General features: G+C 60.4%; 2 protein-coding genes across 10 annotated transcripts in view; one reads left to right on the top strand and one right to left on the bottom strand.

The window, feature by feature from the left end:
- Window positions 1-5,638, top strand: part of CHD5 (chromodomain helicase DNA binding protein 5) — a 78,195-nt gene extending 72,557 nt beyond the window's left edge. Inside the window, exons 39-42 of the mRNA XM_025384202.1 lie at window positions 626-789; window positions 895-1,009; window positions 1,116-1,169; window positions 1,976-5,638. Of these exons, the coding sequence (XP_025239987.1) occupies window positions 626-789; window positions 895-1,009; window positions 1,116-1,123 (287 nt within the window). The 3' untranslated portion in view covers window positions 1,124-1,169; window positions 1,976-5,638. The remainder of the gene's footprint in view (window positions 1-625; window positions 790-894; window positions 1,010-1,115; window positions 1,170-1,975) is intronic.
- Window positions 5,639-6,242: 604 nt separating this feature from the next.
- Window positions 6,243-20,172, bottom strand: part of KCNAB2 (potassium voltage-gated channel subfamily A regulatory beta subunit 2) — a 113,113-nt gene continuing 99,183 nt past the window's right edge. For 5 of the 9 annotated variants that reach the window (XM_025362046.1, XM_025362053.1, XM_025362080.1 and 2 more), the window contains 8 exons: window positions 19,311-19,354; window positions 17,879-17,965; window positions 13,889-13,974; window positions 12,946-13,066; window positions 12,772-12,866; window positions 10,996-11,116; window positions 10,400-10,488; window positions 6,243-8,938 (listed from right to left, as the gene is read on the bottom strand). In XM_025362046.1, coding sequence (XP_025217831.1) covers window positions 8,849-8,938; window positions 10,400-10,488; window positions 10,996-11,116; window positions 12,772-12,866; window positions 12,946-13,066; window positions 13,889-13,974; window positions 17,879-17,965; window positions 19,311-19,354 — 733 coding nt within the window. In that variant the 3' untranslated portion in view covers window positions 6,243-8,848. Of the gene's footprint in view, window positions 8,939-10,399; window positions 10,489-10,995; window positions 11,117-12,771; window positions 12,867-12,945; window positions 13,067-13,888; window positions 13,975-17,052; window positions 17,098-17,878; window positions 17,966-19,310; window positions 19,355-20,172 lie in introns of all 9 variants that reach the window. The other 4 variants (XM_025362028.1, XM_025362018.1, XM_025362037.1 and 1 more) reach the window with 4 other exon arrangements.

Genomic DNA, 20,172 nt, shown 5'->3' with positions numbered 1-20,172 from the left:
CCCCTCCATTCCATCATCCTTCTATCTCTCCATCATTCCTCCATGCCTCCATCTTCCTTCCATTTCTGTCTTCCCTCCATTATCCCTCCATCATCCCTCCATCTTTCCACCCCTCCATCCCTCCATCCCTCCACTCCTCCCTCTTTCCATCCCTCCATCCCTCCATTCCTCTATCCCTCCATCCCTCCATCCCTCCACCCTTCCACCCCTCCATCTCTCCATCCCTCCACCCTTCCATTCCTCCATCCTTCCACCCCTCCATCCCTCCACTCCTCCATCCCTCCATCCCTCCATCCCTCCACCCCTCCATCCCTCCACCCCTCCATCCCTCCACCCCTCCATCCCTCCATCCCTCCATCCCTCCACCCCTCCATCCCTCCACTCCTCCATCCCTCCATCCCTCCACCCTTTCACCCCCCATCCCTCCACCCTTCCACCCCTCCATCTCTCCATCCCTCCACCTTTCCATTCCTCCATCCTTCCATCCCTCCATCCCTCCATCCCTCCACTCCTCCATCCCTCCATCCCTCCATCCCTCCACCCCTCCATCCCTCCATCCCTCCATCCCTCCATCCCTTCACCCCTCCATCCCTCCATCCTGCCATCCCTCTGCCTCCCACCACAGTCCTGAACCAGCTGGAGGAGCTGCTGAGCGACATGAAGGCGGACGTGACCCGGCTGCCATCCATGCTGTCCCGCATCCCCCCGGTGGCCGCCCGGCTGCAGATGTCGGAGCGCAGCATCCTGAGCCGCCTGACCAACCGCGCCGGGGACCCCACCATCCAGCAGGTCAGGCTCGGCCTGTGTGCCCCGGCCCGACCCCCTGGCGTGCCCCTGGGTGGAGGCTGGGTGGGGGGCCTGAGACCACCTGTGAAGCTGGGTCCTTGCCTCCAGGGCGCTTTCGGCTCCTCCCAGATGTACAGCAACAACTTTGGGCCCAACTTCCGGGGCCCTGGACCGGGAGGGATTGTCAACTACAACCAGATGCCCCTGGGGCCCTATGTGACCGGTAGGTGCCCGTCCGCTCCGGGCAGCATGCACACGGGTGCCCGCCGGGCCCGGCCTGCCTGCTGCTGCCGACGCCAGGCAAGCCCGGTCTCCTCTTTTTTTGACAGATATCTAGCCGTCCCCGAGACTTCCCTGTGTTGCAGCGCTCTTTTCCAGCTGAGGTGAGGGCTGCTGGGTGCTGCTCTTCGTCCCCGCCGCCCCATTGCTGGCAGATCAGGCCTGGCCACAGTCAGCCCCGTCCCTGCACTTGACTCCCGTCCCTAAGTCCTGAAGCTTTTATTGCCTCCGGCGGCTTCGAGAGTCACCACCTGCCTGGAGGCCCTCTACCTTGCCCCCTTGGCCCTGGGACCACCTTGTGGCCCACGTGTCTGTCCACTGGGAGGCTGGGGTGGCAGGACGTGAAGGGGTCGGCGGACTTGGGTGAGCTCCTGTGTGTACACGTGTGTTCTCATTTGCACATGTGTTCCCAGCGCAAGTCAGAGACTGCTGTCCCTGCGTGGAGCCCTGTCCTGCCCCTGCTGTCCTGCTGGTGGCGGACATCACATCTTGTCTCACACCCTCACTCCCTGCCCAGGACCAGGAGGGTGGCTGAAGGTTTTATGGGGGTTGTTGGCCAAGAGAGGGGGCTTATTTCATAGAGACTGCCAGTTCACTCTGGCCTTCTTCTCTGGGGCCAGCAGCCTCTACCACATTGTGTCTGTCCCTGTGGGAACTGTGTCTTGCTGGTGGAGGCTCCAGAGGGGTTTCCTGGCTGGCTGCCCCTGCCCGCTGCTGCTTCCTGGGTGCTCTCAGAACTTTGGGTGTAGCTCATGGTCTGGCCCGGCGGCCTGTGGCTGGGAGGTCGTGGCTGGGGGTCCCGATCATAGTTGATTGTGATAGGCGGAGAAGCTGCTATAGGCTGTTGGGTGCCACCCTGTTGCCCCCTATAACTGCCCACCTGCTTAACCTACTGATTTGCCTTTTGCAGCCACGCCTGCCGGGCCACATGCCCGACCCCCATGGGAGAGAAAAGCTGCCGCCTTTTTAGGAGCCAGCGCCACCTTGGGACAAAAAGGGAAACCGAGTCATGCCATCACATGGAGGACGAGGCCCAGCCCGGCTGGGCCAGAGCCCAGAAGTGCCACCTCATCATAATTCAAGTGTTCTTCCATACAGCGTTGCCCCCACAACCACGCCGGACGTGCTCCCTCGCCACCTTTTCCAGATGACTTCTTAGAAGAGATTTCATTTATTTGTACATCTTTTGCACTTTCCTATTGAAGACTTGAACACGTTTGTCTTGATAAAAGTTGGATGACGTATGGAAGATTCGAACCTGCAGCACTGACGTCTCTTTACCGTTGGGTTCCAGACCCAAGGTAGCCCTGGCACTGCCCTGTGGACTCGGCCCAGCTGGGGAGGACACGGCGCCCGGTGCCCTGGGAGCCCTCAGCGTCCCCTGCCTGTCCTGTCTGCACCTGTGTGACTGCCCCTTGTGCTTCAGCCCCCTGCCCACTTGGAGCCTCCCAACACCAGAGAGGGCAGGTTTGGGGAGGCCCTGTCCAGCCCAATGGTGAGACCCTGGCTGACATTTCTCCTCCTTCCTACCAAGGCTGGCGGCCGCCAGGTGTTTGCTCTCTCCTTGCGGGGAGGAGGATCCTCTGCCAGCAGGTGTCTGTCCCCGGCCCAGCGTGTCTTGAAGGCCCTGAACTATGTTACCAGTGGGGGGCCTGTGGCCCCGGCTCTTCGTGGCGGGCAGAAGCGTGTGATCCCCGGAGGGTGGGCTGGGGAGGACCAGCGCTTGCCTCGGAGCCACTGCTGCGTTTGGGGTTTGCCTTTTGCCAGAGGTGTGGTTAAGGGCAGTGATAGCTGGCGCCCCAGCAAGGAGGGTCATGGGCCCTGAGCTGGCCCAGGAGACCCTGGCCCTGCCCTGTGCCCTGGGATGCCTGCCCCGCCCACCTCCACGGGTGGAACCGGGCTGCCCCTGGGGGCCTGGACTTGTCCCATTCCCCTGTCCCTGGAAAGGCCCTCCCGGGGTCTTCCTGCCTGAGGCTGCAGTCTTGGAGGGCATGGGGAGAGCTCTGCCTGAGGGGGACCGGACCCAGTGCCCTCTGCAGACTCCTCCCAGCCGCAGCACCAGGGCCTTGCTGCCTTGTCTCCTGCCAGGAGCGCTCTGGAGTCCCCAAACCATCTTCCCACATGGGGGTTGTTGGAATCCCACCACTCCCCCGGCCCCTGCACCTCCAAGCTGGGGACGGAGATGGGGAGCAGGTCAGGCCCTCCCTAGGCCTGTCTGTGTCTGATCCTCCTCCCAGCCCCGGGTCCACCTGGAAGGCATTTCTGAGTCTTGAACTGAGACCTTCCCAGGGAAGGTGCTTTGGGTGCAGAATCCTGGGAGTGTTAGGAAAGGGCTCCGTGAAAAACCCAGCTGGGTCTGGGGTGGAGGTGCCACAGGCGCTGGGGCTCAGCTCCCTGCAGAGGGCCTGCCTGGGACTTAGTGGGCCAGGGCTGGGTCAGGATTCACCGGCTTGTGTTGCAGACACTGGAGTGATTGCCTGGCCCTCCCTAAGCCCCAGATGCCTCACTCATAATGAGGCTCTCTCTGAACCCCGGAGGGTGGGACCCGCGAGCCCTTCATCTTGGCGCACTCCCACACTCCAGTCTGGATCCAGGTCTGGAGGGCCAGGCTGACCCTGACACTGCAGGTGGGCGTAGTGGGGAGCACCCTGGAGTGGAGATGATTGTCAGCGGGCTCACATGTGGTTTATCCACACGCGTGTTGTGTGCTCTGCAGTGCCTCCCGGCAAAGGCTCCTGGCTCGGGTCACAGGCGAGGTGACCTGCCATAAGCTCACTCCTGTGCCCTCATCCCCAACCAAGCAGTGGCCCGCGCTGGGCTTGGCTGTCACTGGGAGCAGTGCCCGCCTTCCTTGGCCCACAGCAGATAGGTCCCGAGCAGCAGGACTGGAGGCCTGTGGCGGTCAGGGGAGGGGTCTGTCTCCACCCCAAGGGCTGACGGTCCCTCCCCTGGGAGCCCCTCCTTCCAGGCAGCCTTGCTGTGTTCCTTCCTCTCTGCCTCCCTCCCAGGCCTCGCCAGGGCTCCCTTCTCCTCTGCCTGGTTAGACTCGGGCACCCAGGAAAGCCTGGCCAGAGCTCCTTCGGGCCTGGGCCCCTTGCACTGCCTGGTCCAGAAGGGGTGGTGCTCTCCGTGGCCGGCACCCCGGAGCCCGAGAGGGATGGGCTGCTGAGTCAGAGCGAGTTTGGGGCTGACCAGTTTGGGAGAGGAGAAAAGATCTGAGAGTGTCGTCTTGGTTGTCAGTCATCTCTGCCGAAAGTGGTGATGGTGGCTTCCGTGTGTGTGGCATCTTCTGGCTGGGTTTGGTTTTTGCTGCTGGTGGAATCAGGGTCCTCAGGCATGAGCATGAGCCCAAAGTGCCAGTCTGCGATTGGAGATTTCCAGCCACTTTATTTAAGCCAGTGCTGAGTAGGGCTTCTGCAGAGCCACATTTGAGCCAAGGTCTTGGAAGGCATTGCCCCATGGGCTCAGGTTACTCGGGGTGGAGTGAGCACGTCTACAGGACCCTCACATACATGCCTGAGGCAGAAGCAGCGTCCCCCTGTGAAAGCCACCTTCCGAAGCTCCTGTGTTTTCTGCAAACTTGGCTTCTCCCAGGGGCAGGCCGGACTTTCCCTGCCCCCTGTGATTGAAATCCTCCTGCTTTCGGGGGGCAGCCTTCCCAGAGTCCCCTGGGTGCTCCCCTGCCCAAGTCAGGAGCTGACCAAGCCTTGGCCACGTGACACGTGCAGCCCTCACTCCTGTCATCCAGGACACTTGAGGGCCCAAGGAGGTGGAGCGGAGAGTGGGCTTGGGGACGTGGGAGCCGGAAGCCAGGTGGAGCTGGTCAAGTGTTGGTCACTTGGAGCCTCCAGTGTGCGTAGGGGTCCGTGGGCAGGGGACAGGGCATGGGTGCGGGCCGAGGCTGGCATGCCTCTCTACCCTCGCCGTCTTGGTGACCTGGCCTCGGCCCCTCCCCAGGTCTCTCCTGTGCACGGCCCAGCCTGGGTCTTGGAAGCTGCTTCCTGGCCCGTTTTCTATGTCTGGAAGTTTACAGGTTGCGGTGCATCAGCCCAAACTCACTGGCGTTGTGTTGTGTTTTGTTTTTTTTTCTTTAATTTTCAGATTTTTTTTAACAAAGTATTTTTTTAGGTGCGATAACCCAGAAAGGGCCCGTTGGGTGTGTGTGTGTGTCCTGAACTCCTCAAGCAGAGACTGGAGCCCAAGCACCCTTGGAGACGAAGGGATGGTCCCACTGGCCCGTGGGGTCTGAGTTCAGGGGTGTGGAGGGAGCAGACCCCACTGGCCCAGGCCCAGCTAAGAGGGGGCTGATCCCTTTCCCCAGGCACAGCCCCAGGCTGGCAAAGGGAGGGTCCTGGACTGGGTGCAGGGCGCGCCAGGAGTCCCAGCCAGGGTGGCCCCGGCGGGGGCGGGTCGAGCTTTGGAAGCCAGGCTCCCCTGTGAACCGTGGCTTGTCTGGTCTTCGCCCACGGGAGGCTGGACAGAGGCTGTAGCCAACACAATCACCTTTTCTTTGTACTCTGTGTGTATGTTTTGGTTTTCTGTGTTTTAATAAATCCTTTGGGAAAGGATTTAATCAGAGTTTTTTCTTTTTTTTTTTTTTTAAGATTCAAGATTTAGAATGGGGGGGGGGCTGGGGCCAGGGAAGAGGGGTGGGGGGTGGGGGTGTGTCCGGGAGCCTTCTCTTGCCTGGGATCGGCATTTCATGGGTGCAGGGGCTCACTGGGAAGGGGGGGAGCACGAAACAGGGGTGTGCTGGGGTGAGGCCCCTTTCACCTGTACCCTAAACACATGCCATGAGAGCTTCTCCAGGCCTCGACCTCTGTCCTTGTGAGAACAGCAGCCAGCCAGGTCCCCAGAGGGATAGCAGCCTCCCAGCCAGAAGCTTTGGGCCCTCAGAGTTGGGGAAAGAGAATGTGTGTGTTGGGGGCAGCAGGGGAGGCACTGGGCCCCTGGGCTGAATCCCTTGGGAGAGATGGGGGGGCAGGTCTTCTGACCACCTCGTCTCCAGTCCCTGTCCCTGATCTCTGTCTCTCCACAGGCCCTTTCCAACCCACCTGCCTTTGGCTGCAGGTTCGGTTTGGGGGACACCCCAGTCCCTGCTGCTGGCAGCCTTTTCCTCCCCTCTCGTGTGGCCCTGGCCCAGCCCTGACCCCGAGGAAATGAGAGGGGCACAAAGGCACAGAGACCGATGGGTGTGGGCTTTATTTTGTCATTCCATAAATACGGTGGCTGTGTCGTGATCTGAGTCTCGTTTGGAAGCTCGAGGCATAGGACAGTCTGCCTAGGTAGGGAATGCAGTTAGCTGAGGAACCACGGTCGGTTTTAAAAAAAAGACGGGGGGCGGGGACGGAAAAAGCACATTATTTACATGACTGGACAAGGACAGAAGATGGGAGGAAGCCCGTCACTCCTCGGGACCGCAAGGCTGAGTGGGAAACAGTGGGGGCTCCGCAGCACCCAGCAGGGCCAGCGCCCTCCCTTCTAGACCCCGATTGCCCTTGGTCTTCTTTCTCGGATGGTCCCACCTAACACCCCCCTCCCAAGGGGGGACCTGGCCCCAGGAGGCAGAACCCCCTCACATCCTCCCTGTAGATGGCTGTGGAGGAACCAGGCTGTGGAAAGAGCTGCGCCAGAGGCTGCCTGCATCCTGGCACTGGGGTCTTGGGCCTCACCAGGGGCCTGGCCTCTGTTTGGCAAACCCACAGTGGGGGCTCAGCTGCCCCAGGTGTGGCTTGCGTTAAGCAGCAGTGCCCACCCCGGGCACCACCTCACGCGCTGGTCCCTCTTCCAACAGTGGGTGGGGCTGGGGTGGCAGTAGGGATGGGGCCAGCCACCCTCCCTGATGGCGAAGGTGGGCCACCTGCCCTCTGACACCATTGGCCACTGCAGGACCCTGTCCTGGAAGGAAGCAGGCGACCCCCACCTGGGCCCGGGGCCATAGGCTGGGACCTCCGTTGGGAAGGGACTTCCCCGCCCCACACTCACAGGGCTGCTTCTGGTGAAGTGGGCAGCAGGAATGGGTGGAGTCCCCCAGGACTTGGTCTACGAGGAGGGGCAAGGGTTCTAGGTGCCAGGGGCAGCATGAAGGTGGGCCAGGAACAGCAGAAGCTGCATCCCTCTCCTTGCCTCACCCCACCCTCTCCCTGCTGGCCTTCCTGACTTACACACGTTTCCCAGGCCTTGGCCCGCCCAGGACTGGACAGCAGGCTCCTGCTGGACAGCAGGGTGGAGCCTTCTGGAATAGTGGCTCCTCCAAGGGCAAAGTGGGAACGGAGGTGCTCGCGCTGAGGGTGTGCCTTGGGGGCAGGAGACACAGGCTTCCCTATGGAGCTAGCTGGCGAGGGGTGGGGGTGGCTTCGGTGGAGCCCTGCCCTGCACAGTCAGCAAAGCCTGGGTACTGCTCAGGACACAGGCCTGGGCCTGTAGGTGGCACCCCCGCACCTGCAGATTTCCTGGCATCCCCAGCCCTCCGGCCCAAGCTGCACAGGGGTGTCACTCTGGCCTGTCCTGCCCTCTCTCCCCTCTCCCCAGTCTGTTCCAGGTGTCGGGCAGTGGGAGGGGCCACAAGCCCCGGCCATCTTTCCAGGGAGAGGTTCCCTGAGGTCTTTTCCTACATTGTGGGGGCTGCCGTGGGGGTGCAGCACCCCAGTCCTGGGCACAGAAAACCCCAAGGACCCTTTCTTACTGAAAGGGTCCAAGCATGCTCTCTGCAAAACTCCAGCCCACCACCTCAGTGCAGAATAGCAGCCTGGGGTGGAGGGCAGCTTTAGAGAAAGTCTACAGGGACCAAGAAGAGTGCATCCTCGAGCACAGGGCTGGCCTTTGCTGCCACTTGCCACGGTGTGGCCAGCAGCCACGGTGCAGCTAGGAGTGTATGACCATAGGGCCTTCCGGGGCCAGGACAGGGGTGGCCGGACAGAAGGGCCTGCCCCACTGCGACCCCTCCCATGTGCTCCGGGCATCACTGGTGTGAGGCTCATCATTGGTGTGTAGGAGGAAGACGGTGGGATGCTGAGCTAGAAATCACACCCCTACACTTTTTGTGGCTCCCAAATTGCAGAGCCGATCCCCCTGGGGTCCCTGCCCCTGCCAGCGAGGGTGGGGGTGGGTGGGGGTCAAGGGCCAGCTCGAGCTTGGTAGGCATGGCCCCCGCCGGGACCCAGTGGGGCAGGTTGGAGCAGAGAAGGATGGGGGAGGAATCTGGGTCAGGCCCAGATTCCTGGAGCCCTTGGAAAGTGGGAGGTGGAGGAAGACCCCCAGGAAGACCCCCACTGGGGAGGCCCCTGCCCCAGCGACCAAGGCCCTGGCAGAAGGGACCCCTCGATGGGCCAGACCCCTTTTCCCTCTCCCCTTATTCGGGGTAGGGATTCTCAGCAGAGGAGAGGCCAGCCCTGCCTGCCCCAAGAACCCACCCAGGCTTTGGCCCGGCCTTGACTTGGGGAATCTTGGGAATCTTCGGGCCTTGACTCTGGGAATCTTGGCTGTGGCTGGGAGAAAGCTGGGTGGTCTTGGAGGATAAGTAGAGGCGACAGGCTTGGGTGGGGCCGCTCGAACGTCCTTCCTAACCAGTGCCGTCCCCGGCACAGATCGGACTTCGACGTTGTCCGGCGAAGCAGTGGGTGGTGTCTGGCAGCGACTGGGAGATCGTTTCCCGATGACGTCACAGTGTGGTGTTTTCTCTTGGATGCAAACCACACTCTTCACTTGGCTTCAGAACAGCTTAAGCGAGCGAACAGAGACTAGGAGGGAATGGCAAGTGTCCGAGCAGGCGGGCGGGGGCGGCTTAGGATCTGTAGTCCTTTTTGCTGTAGGGTTTATTGCCCAAAATACTATCAATCTCGTGGATAATGGAAGACGACAGTTTTGGAAGGACCTGCGTGCAAGAACAAGAACGAATCAGAATCCCACCAAAAAGACGGGCCTGGCCTGGGGAGGAGGTGGGGTGAGGCTCTTCCAGATGCTCGGCTGGCAAGGCCCGGGTTACCCCATCACATCTGGGCTCCATCTGAGGCAGATGGAGGCCACGCTGCTTTTGTGTTCCAGAAGGTTTGGGGCAGAGAGGAAGCATGCCTGGGTCTGTGCACTCCCCCTCAAATGTCAAGGTGCCCTAGAACCTTCCTGAAGGGTGGTGGCAGCAGTGACATAAAATGCAAACTCCAGGCCAAGTACTGGACTTCCAAGTCTCCGACGGCTCTTTCCAGCTGCACCTGCCTCAGCTAACAGCACCGCTACCCTTCCGGGTGATACACCCGGGGCCCGACTTCCACCTCGCTTTCTCACCCCCACATCCAGTTTGTCAGCCAGTCTCGTGGGCCCCCACCTTCCCAAACATCCAGGATCCAACCACCACTCCCGTCTCAGACTCGCACCTGCCACTTCCCATCAGGGTTCTCTGCTTCGACTTTTGCTTCCCAAAGCCTCCCCGACGGAGCAGCCAGAGAGCAGGCTCCCTTTCCGGGCTGAGCTGCAGCTCGCCCTCCTCTGCCCACAATTTTGCCACGGCTCCCATCTCACTCAGAAGTCCTCGGAGGTGTGCCGTGCCTCTCGGGATCTGCCCCTCTCAGGATCTGTCCCTCTGCTCCAGGCCTTCTTAGGCCTTTGCATCAACTGTTCCTGCTGATGGAAGGTTCTTCCCGCAGGCACTGGCATGGCTTACTCCGCATCTCTTCAAGACTGCGCAAGCACCACCTTCTCAACAAGCCCACCTGACAGGCCCCCGGAACCTGGGTCTGCAGCGCCACCGTCCCTGGCCCCAGTTCCCATCCCCTCCCCTTATCTCTGGCTTCTCTCCTATGGCGCTCATCCACCCTGACACACATTTTTTTTTCCTCTTTAAGATGGAGTTTCGCTCTGTCGCCCAGGCTGGAGTGCAGTGGTACGATCTCGGCTCACTGCAAGCTCCGCCTCCCGGGTTCATGCCATTCTCCCGCCTCAGCCTCCCGAGTAGCTGGGACTACAGGTGCCCGCCACCACGCCCGGCTAATTTTTTGTATTCTTAGTAGAGACGGGGTTTCACCGTGTTCGCCAGGATGGTCTCGATCTCCTGACCTCGTGATTCGCCTGCCTTGGCCTCCCAAAGTGCTGGGATCACAGGCGTGAGCCACCACGCCCGGCCTGCCCCAACACACATTCTAACCTCCTTGTTTCGTGCAGTTAGTGTTCATGTCTGTTCCTGCTGGAAAGCAAGCTCTCCAGGAGCAGAGCTCTGATGGGTCCTGGACGCATCCTGAGCGCCTAGAACAGAGCCTGGCATGCAGGACGAGCCTGGGAGGATGCACTGGACAGGGCTCGGGCTGGGATGGGCGCTCTGCCCAGCAAGGCCTCTCACACTCACCTGTATTGCCCCAATGTTCTCCATGAGCTGGTCCGCGTTGGAGGCCCCCAGGAGCACGGAGCTGACTCCCTCATTCCTCAGGCACCAGGCTGTGGCGGTGAGACCCAAGGTGAGGGAGAAACACACACCCCAGGGGCCCCCGATGGTTCCGCCTGACTGGGCCGAGAGACCCAGCATCTTGGCCCGGGGGGGCTGGGGGTGCCTAAGAAGCCCTGCAGTGCTGGGCACGGGCTTTGCCTAAGACGAGGCTGGAGGTGGCATGGGGGAGCCCGCTGCTCCCTGATGGAGAGGCGGCCCAAGTGCTCAGTGCTCCCCGTCCTCTTCCCATGACGGGGGAGCCCCATTACCCACGGCCGGCAGATGGAGGGGATGGCCCAGGTCCTCAGGGACTCCTGACATCCCCCTAGAGGCATGGGGTCCCAACCATGCCCCTTAGAGCCCTATTACCTGAGGCTGGCTGGGGGATGATGTCCAGGGATCCCCTCCCTCTCTCCCCAGGGACACTGGCCTCATGGCAACCTCGCCCTGTTACCTACGGCCAGCTGGGGCAGGTTCTCCCCAGGGACACTGGCCCCATGGTGACCCCACCCTGTTACCTATGGCCAGCTGGGGCAGGGTGCAGCCCAGGCGCTCGGCGATGGCCTGCAGCTCCTTCAGCTTGGCTTGCTGGCGCCGGCCCTCCTCACTCAGGATCTTGTCCTTCAGCCACTGGTAGCCCTGGTTGCGGGGGAGGGGAGCGGCACAGCTACAGATGAGAGCAGGTCACCTGGACCCCCATGTGCAGCGGGCCGATGGGCTCATTCCTTCTGGACCCTTCTCCCTCATAGGGGCGCTTCTCATCTTGAAGCCAGGGCAGTGCCCCTGCCCCAGGCCTCTCAAGTAGGGGAGAGTGGGCAGTGGGCTGGGCATGGGCTGGTGGATGAGCGGGGCCTGTCCAGGCTCTGAAGTGCAAAGACTGTGGTGCTGGCCCAACCCCACGTCAGGACAAGGAGGCGAGGTGCCGGCCTTCCTTCTCTCAGGACACTTGGCAGCCTGGGGTCTTGGCTGCCACCTGCGGCCCAGAAGAACCTCCTGGCCCTACGGGAGTGCTCTCTCCCCTGCCCATCGCTGCAGAGGATTGCAGGGCCTCCTGGCGGGGTGCCCTGACCTTGCCGTGGGATGGGAGGAGTGGGGGGCCAGGGCTGTGGGCCCCAGTGCTGAGACTGCTGGCTGCGCAGACTTTCTTGGCCTGCTCCTTGTTCCCCAGATCCTGCAGTTTGGGGACCCTCCTGAGAACCCCCTTGGAGGTTGTGGGGGGGGGAGGGGCGCCTGTCCCAGGGTCACCTCCATGTGGCTCTGCAGCCCCCATCCTGGAGCCCAGGCCCAGGGTTCTCAGTGGTGGTAGAATTCTGAACGCTGGGTTGTGGTGGGGGGCAGAGGTGGGGGGATGTGGTGGGGGCAGAGGTGGGGGGATGTGGTGAGGGGCAGAGGTNAGCCTGGGGTCTTGGCTGCCACCTGCGGCCCAGAAGAACCTCCTGGCCCTATGGGAGTGCTCTCTCCCCTGCCCATCGCTGCAGAGGATTGCAGGGCCTCCTGGCGGGGTGCCCTGACCTTGCCGTGGGATGGGAGGAGTGGGGGGCCAGGGCTGTGGGCCCCAGTGCTGAGACTGCTGGCTGCGCAGACTTTCTTGGCCTGCTCCTTGTTCCCCAGATCCTGCAGTTTGGGGACCCTCCTGAGAACCCCCTTGGAGGTTGTGTGTGGGGGAGGGGCGCCTGTCCCAGGGTCACCTCCATGTGGCTCTGCAGCCCCCATCCTGGAGCCCAGGCCCAGGGTTCTCAGTGGTGGTAGAATTCTGAACGCTGGGTTGTGGTGGGGGGCAGAGGTGGGGGGATGTGGTGGGGGCAGAGGTGGGGGGATGTGGTGAGGGGCAGAGGTGGGGGGATGTGGTGGGGGCAGAGGTGGGGGGATGTGGTGGGGGCAGAGGTGGGGGGGCAGAGGTGGGGGGATGTGGTGGGGGCAGAGGTGGGGGGATGTGGTGGGGGCAGAGGTGGCGGGGCAGAGGGGGGATGTGGTGGGGGCAGAGGTGGGGGGATGTGGTGGGGGCAGAGGTGGCGGGGCAGAGGTGGGGGGATGTGGTGGGGGCAGAGGTGGGGGGATGTGAAAGGGCCTTTCCACCTGGGCCTGTGCCACAGGCTGGGCAGCCCCTCTACACATGGGGTCAGGCTAGAAGGGGCTCTATGTTCTCATGCCAAGGAGCCCGCCCTCCGCAGACCGAGGTGGGAGCAGCTGTGGCCCCTGGAACCCCTGCCCAGCACCAAAGCAGCCGGCCCAAAGGTCCCACCCCTCTAAAATGCCTGTCCCTGCCCGTCCCTCCCCCCAGGCTGTCCCTTCACCTTCAAAGAGGCTCTTGAGTAGGGTGGGATGCCACTGTCGTACTTGCCGGAAACAATGCCACAGGCCAGAGGCGACCAGGTCATGGCGCCCACTCCTGAAGAGGAAAAGCAGGTGGAGTCAAGCCCTGGGCCCAAGGGGGGTGAGGGCGGGGCGAGGGGCCCGAGGGTGCCCACCTATCTTGTGGAACAGCTCCGGCAGCTGCACCTCCACCTTCTCGCGCTGGAACATGTGGTACTCAGCCTGCTCGCAGATGGGCGGCGTCAGGTTGAACTGCCGGGCCACCGAGTAGGCCTCCTGGGAAGGCAGAAAGGGGCCCCGAAGGCCTTGCCCATGAGCAGGTGGGGGGTGCCGGGCAGCCAGGGAGAGGGCACCAAGGCGTCCCCGGAGCAGGCGGGCCCAGCAGCTGCAGCCCGGGCTTCCCACCGCTCACACTCATAGCTTCCCTGGGAGCCAGCGAGGCCCTGGTGAGCTGGGAAAAGGGGGTGGGTGGTGGGACCCCCAGGCCAGAGGGTCCAGTTATGAGCACCCCAGGCTCTGAACCACACAGCCTGGACGTTAATCTTGGCCCAAGCTGTGTGACGTTGGCATGTTACTGAACCTCTCTGTGCCGCAGTGTCCACATCTGAAAAATGGGCTGCCTGCGGCACTCACCTGGTAAAGGCACTGTGAGGATTGCATGTGAGAGGGTCCCTGTGAAACCCTTGAACCTGACAGCACTGGGCACGTCCTAGGAGCCCAGTGGAAATGGCTGATGGTGTTATCACCCCAGAGTGCTTGCTGAGCTCCAGGGCATCTGCTAGGAGCTTCACACTGGCTCTTTCAGGGATTCCTCAGAATGGCCCCATGAGGACTTGCCTAGCAGGCGTGTTCTACAGGTGGGTAAACAAGCTCAGAGAGGTTAAGCCATTTGTCCAGGGCCACACAGCACTGGGATCCATGCGGAATCGCCGTCTGCAAGGCCTGCAGACATAACACCATCCTGTCCCTCCCTTAGCACCCAGGCATTGGTGCAGTTGGGACCAAAGGCACAGACCCTGCCAGAGCCTTGGGGTCTCCATATGCAGCCTGTGCCGGGAGCCTGTGCCTGGACACACACACGCCTCGCAGCCGCCATACCATGATCTCCATGGAGCTCCAGCGTGACGTGCCCCAGTACATGGCCATCCCCTGGTTGATGACGTGGGTCATGGCGCGGACCGTCTCTGTCGTGAGAGAAGGGGAAACCGCAGGTGGGGGGCGGCCGGGGCTCAGGGCCAGCCTCGGGACATTCTGCGAATACAGGCGGGACGCTGGGAGGAGGGACGGGGGCTGCGAAGATGTCTTGCAAGCAGTGTACTTCGTGGCTCCGAAGTTGGGGGTGGGAGGGGTTTTTTGGGATGAGAGAGAAAAGTGAACCACAATCCTAGAAGATTGTGAAAACAATTTCCCGACTGGTTACAGGCCTATGGAAATGCTGAAAAATGGGTTATGGATGGACTGTGATGTTTCTATGGCAGATTAGAGGGGACATCAAAGAATGTGGCTCTGGCTCCGGACTCTAGAACTGGGGGTTCTCTGGTCTGGGGAAGATTCGAGGGCCCCGATCACTCAGGAAGGACCAGGTGAATGCATGAAAGTTACAGTCAGATTGGCGGCAGGAGGGACGCGTGTTTTTGCGTTTCTGGTCTCCTACTTCGGGCTATTCCAAAGTCGCATTGGAACAGAGAGTGGGCTGGATAAGGAGATGTGGCAGGACCTGGGACACTGTATGGTCCCAGAGAATAGGGCTTCGGGGCTGAGCTCATGTTTCCTCTCATGTCCAGGAGACTGAGAAGTGGGCGTAGAAAGCCTTGTGAGACCACGGCCCAGGTTCTCAAACCAGCCCAGCACCAGGCCAGAGTCCCAGCCCGCCTGTTCCCCGGCAAGGGGTGGTCCCAGGGCCACAGGGGTCTGGGTGCTGCTCCTGTAAGGGGCCCAGGCCTGGAGTAGGACAGTTTTGAGGCTCCACAAGCCCTGGGAACGACCTGAATCATGGATGGCAGAGACTCCTAAGGCCTGAGGACGAAATCGCAGAGACTCCACGCTGGCCTTCTAAAGAAGAGAGGAAGGACCCTCACCCCAGTGACAGCGGATTCTTCCCAGTATTCAAAAATGTTTTTGAGACATAACCATCTGCCAGTTGTAGCTCCCTCTCAGCCTCATGGGGATGTTGTGATGTTAAAAACAGAACTTGGCCTCAAAATTTCAAATTTCAGAAGCCTCTTAGCTTTGCTGGGCGAGGGACTATGGCGCTAGGCTTCTCACGGGTCGGATACAGTGCTTGCAAGTTCGACCGCCAAAGGCAGCGTGGGAGTGAGTGGGAGTGCAAGTGTTTCTAAAAACAGCAACGACGTTGACCCTGGAAAAGCCCCGGCTCTCCCTAAGTGCCTGCTTGTCCTTTGCCCATGTTGCGTGGAAGCTGAGGTCCTGAAAATGCTGGGAGTGGGCCCGTCGGGAAGGAAGGAAGGACGGAACATGCTGGGTTTGTTCTGCAGGCTCCACCTCGGAATGGCAACGAGGCCATAAAGTGGCAGCGCTGGCTTCCCATCCCCTTCTGTTTTGGGGGTCGCTCCCTGAGCACCCCTTTATCGAGGTCCACCCTGAGCAGAACCTGGGGCCTCCTGAAGGCTAGAGCTGAGGCCACTGGAGTTTCTGGAGCGGTGGTCTCGGCAGACTCACCCAGGACCCCTGGCAAACCACCCTTGGCTTCGGCACTTGCAGGCCCAGCCCTGCTCTCTGCTTCCTTCCAAGGTCAGAGGTTGTGGCTCCTGGGAATCCTCTCCGTCCCCTCCTGGGGGTGAGATCTGGGAGGGAGTCTGAACTCTCCGGGCCACCTCCCTGGGCCACCTGCTTTAACTGCCAACACCGACAGACCCGCAGGAAGTGCCTGGTTGGGAAAGTTTCAGGAGAACCCAGAGGGTCCCAGGAGAATCTCTGACTACATCCTACCCAGGTCCGGGTCCTGGCCTGGCCGGCCTTGTGGTTTTTTAGAAACACTCTCGGGGCACCTGTGAACATGCAGCGTCAGTACCCGGTTCTTTTCAGCCAAGGCTTAGGTCCACATGCTAGACATTGCTAGACAGAGGGAAGCCAAGGCCCCCACGGCCAGCCCTGTTCCCTCGCTCTCCCTTCCCGGCAGCTGTCTCAGGTCCCCAAGGTCCCAGCCAGTGAAACTGCAGGCTGCCCTGCAGCGCCCCTTCCATGCAACGATGGGGAGATGGGGCTGACGGGGCAGGAGTCTCTGGCTGTCCTGAGGCAAAGACCCCTGGGCTCCCTGGAGGATCTGGGCAGAAGCAGGCTGGACAGGGCGCCCACACGAGGGAGCACCCTGCGCTTGTGCCCAAGCGTGGTATCAGTGGCCCCAGACCCAGGGACAATTAGGGGACAACTGTCCTTCACCTCCATATTTAATGCGGTTGAACAGAAGTAGGAGGACTGAATCCTTCTAGCTGCTGCCAAAACCCACAGCATCTCCTGCCGCATCACAAACAATACATGGGGGGTCAGGTGGCAGCACCAGTTGGCAGACGGGGGCCCGGGCCCAGGGAGACCGACGCTTGCCCTTGGGGTGGGTTCCTGGGGCCCTTAGCTGTGGGGAGGGCAGAGAGACCATGCGTGGCCAGAGGCCGCCCCCTGGTTTCAGCTCCTGTGGTTATTCTTTCAGGAGGAGAATGACTCCATGTTGATGGAGAGGTTTGGCCTCCTGGTGAGAGGGGACACGCAGCCAGCATGCTGTCCGAGGAGCAGCGTGCTGTGGACAGGGCAGCGTGCCAAGCCAGGTGATCTCTGCCTCCAGGAGAGACAGGAGCTTAGCAAACACAAACTATGGAGGAGCTAAGACTCGGTGGAGGGCTGCGTGTTCTGGGGTCCCTGACGGCTTTGTTCCTTGTGGAAACCTGGTCTTCCCCAACTCTTCCCATGGCACCATCCAGGGTCAAGGCTCCAGGTGGGGATCACAGCATCAGATCAAGAGGACCCCCGGCCGCCGCAGAGCTCAGCAGTGCAAGCCCAGGGGTGGGGGCCATGCACGGGAAGAAGGAGGAACGAGGGGACGGGGGGCGGAGGGCTGGGGGCGAGGGGCTCCAACACCACTTTGCTTTTCCTTCACTTGCAAGGTGTTCTCATAGGGCGCTCTTTCCCCTCTTTATGCATTTTATGGAGAAGTTTGTCATGGGGTGAAAGAATCATGTAAATAAAAATACTGTCTCATAAAATGCAGCTTGGACGCAGAAGTCAATAGTCAGGCTGGGGGCACTGTGTACCTTCTATGATGAATGTCCTTGACTTGGAGGAACTAAATGGGTCCCCTGGTGATAAAAGAAAGATTTAAAGAGACCAGAGTTGATAGCTGGGAGCACTGAGAGGAGTGGCACGACGAAGGCACAGCGGGGAGGCACAAATCACCGCGCAGAACACGCGTTTAGTTAAAAAGGAAAAAATATAACAACACACGCACGTGCGTGCTGTATATGAACAAACAAACAAAAAACACTGGAACACAACTTAATTTTCAAGTCCCTGAAGCAGCAAAGCACACACGGAAAGACACCTGTAGCAGGAGGATGGGCGAGCGGAGGGGCTGAGATCTCAGGAGTAGAAAGAATAAAAAACGCCAAAGTCACCAAAACCGATTTTCAAAGTGCTGAACGTTTCTTCTCCTCTATGTAGTAATTTATTCCCCAGAGCACAAAAGACCCCCCAAGCTTCCCAATGGGTCGTGATTGGAGAGAACACCACAGTCGGAGTCCCCACACTGCAGCTTCACTTAGCTGCAAAATAGCCGCAGGGGGGAGGGGACAGTTCCGCTGTGGCTCTGACTGGGAGGGCAGATCGGCCTGGGTCCAAAGCGAGGACAGGGACTCAGCCTGGAGGTGCCGGGTGCACTTGGCTGGGGGTCGGCAGCCAGAGGCTGAGCTCACCCCTACTGAGGGGAGGCCTGCCCCCTTGTCCCCCACCCTGGACCTGGCCTCCTCTCACGGCTCACCCGGGTGCCCAGCAGGACCCATGCTGGTGGTCTCTACAACCTCAGATTCAGACCTTTCAGACACCACCCAGGCCTGACCGGTGGTGCTGCCGCAGACCACTTACCTTCCATCGGGGTGTTGGGGTCCGGGCGGTTGGCAAACACCACGTCCACATACTCCAGCTGCAGTCGCTCCAGAGAAGCTTTCAGACCTGGGGGAGGACCGGGTGGGGGTATCACTGCTGTGGCTGCATCTCCACAGGCACCTGGGCCTGTCCATGCCCGGCTCGGGGAACAAGAGACGGCTAAGAGGCTCCTGGCATCTGGAAGCTTCCAGAAGCTGATGGAAGTCGTGAAATGCTACGGCAGAGGTGGGGGCACATCCCACAGGGAGTGGGGGGAGTCTCCCCTTCAGGAGGACGTCGGGGGACCACAGGCCACATGTCCTTGACTAAATGAAGGGGAAGCGCCTCCTCCCCCAGACAACATGCCCTCCTCTGAGGTCACTCTGTGTTACAACAGGGGGATCACGATATCCATCACATGTGGAGGGAGGGTTACACTGGCTGCCCATCCCATCAAAAGCAATACTGTCTGTGGCCAGGCATGGTGGCCCATGCCTGTAATCCCAGCACTCTGGGGGGCCAAGGTGGGTGGATCACTTGAGGTCAGGAGTTCAAGACCAGCCTGACCAACATAGTGAAACCCTGTCTCTACTAAAAATACAAAAAAAAAAAAAAAAAGTTAACCAGGCATGGTGGCGGGCACCTGTAATCCCAGGTATTCAGGAGGCTGAGGCAGGAGAATCGCTTGAACCCAGGAGGCGGAGGTTGCAGTGAGCCAAGATCGTGTCACTGCACTCCAGCCTGGGCGACAAGAGCAAAACTCCATCTCAAAAACAAAAACAAAAACAATGGCAATAGTGTCTAAAACGCCCAAGCCACCCGCTCGTGCTTAGAGCAGCTCAGGACACACAGCTGGCAGAGTGAAACACTGGGTTGGGGTGGGCAGGACGGGGAGCGGGTGGCTGGCCCCCTAGGTGATTTTCAATGGAATGATCTATTACCTTGAAGAAAATGAACACAGATAGGAAAGGCATGAAGACAATAAAAATACAGCAAGAGCCAGACAGCCCGGTGCCTTGCTCCGGTGCCCGCGAATGCTGAGCCCCGGGCTGTGTGGCATGCACCTTCTCCTGGGCGCTGTGGGCATCCCAGCCACCCTCGCCGGGTGCACTCTTACTGTCCCTATTGCACAGATACTGTGGCAGAGGCGTGGGGCAGGGTGCTCCCCCACTCAGCCCGTGCGGGGCTGAACCCGGATTGAAACCCAGGCTGGTCTGTGGTCTGTGCTCAGCCACCGGGCGCCCTTGTTCCCTGCAGGGTCCCCCTGTGCTGCCCGGGTGGAAAGAGAGGGTCAGGCCAGAGCACCGGGTGCCCGGGGATGGGGCCCTTGGTTGGGTAACTTGGGGGGTCAGGCTCTGTGCTGCTTTCACTTTGGCCTCCAAGGACAATCCCACAGGTGTGGGGGCCCTGAGGTGCCTGAGTGCGTCCTCACCTTCGATTATGTGCTTCCTGGACAGGCCCCGCTCCGTCTCCGCCCTGGAAAACAGGCCGACCATGTGTGATGTTGTCAGCGGTTTCGGCACCCTGGCCCCTCCCAGGAAACGTTTATGATGCAATGTTAGGCGCAAAAACGGGGTCAGCAAATGCTGTGTGGGGTCGGATTCCACTTTGGGGGTAGGTACCCGAGGCTGCAGGGCTGAACTCCCAGAGGCCCGCGGCAGGCCTGGTCACAGGGCTCAGAGGGGAGGCGGGCAGCAGCAGGGGAAAGGGGGCTTTTGGTTTTCAACCTAACCCGTGTGTTTGATTTGGACTTTTTATTTTTATTTTTTAAATTAAGAACAAATCAGGCTGGGCACAGTGGCTCATGCCTGTAATCCCAGCACTTTGGGAGGCTAAGGCAGGAGGATCACTTGAGTCCAGGAGTTCAAGACCAGCCTGGGCAACATAGTGAGACCCCATATCTTATAAAAGGACAAATTAAGGCCAGGCGTGGTGGCTCACGCCTGCAATCCTAGTGCTTTGGGAAGCTGAGGTGGGCAGATTACTTGAGCTCAGGAGTTTGAGACCAGCCTGGACAACATGATGAAACCCTATCTCTACAAAATATATATATATATATATATATATAAAAATTGCTGGGCATGGTGGCATGTGCCCGTAGAGCCAGCTACTTGAGGCAGGAGAGTCACTTGAACCAGGAGGCTGAGGCTGCAGTGAGCTGGGACTACGCCACTGTACTCCAGCCTAGGTGACAAAGTGAGACCCTGTCTCAAAAAAAAAAAAAAAAAAAAAAAGAAAGAAAAAGGACAAATTAGTCAGGTATGGTGGCCAACATGCCTGTAGGCTGAGGTGGG

This window comes from Theropithecus gelada, chromosome 1 (genome assembly GCF_003255815.1).
Source record: "Theropithecus gelada isolate Dixy chromosome 1, Tgel_1.0, whole genome shotgun sequence".
In the NCBI taxonomy this organism is placed as follows: Eukaryota; Metazoa; Chordata; class Mammalia; order Primates; family Cercopithecidae; genus Theropithecus; species Theropithecus gelada.
Note: the sequence above shows the minus strand (reverse complement) of the source record. Positions and strands in the feature narration are given on the sequence as shown.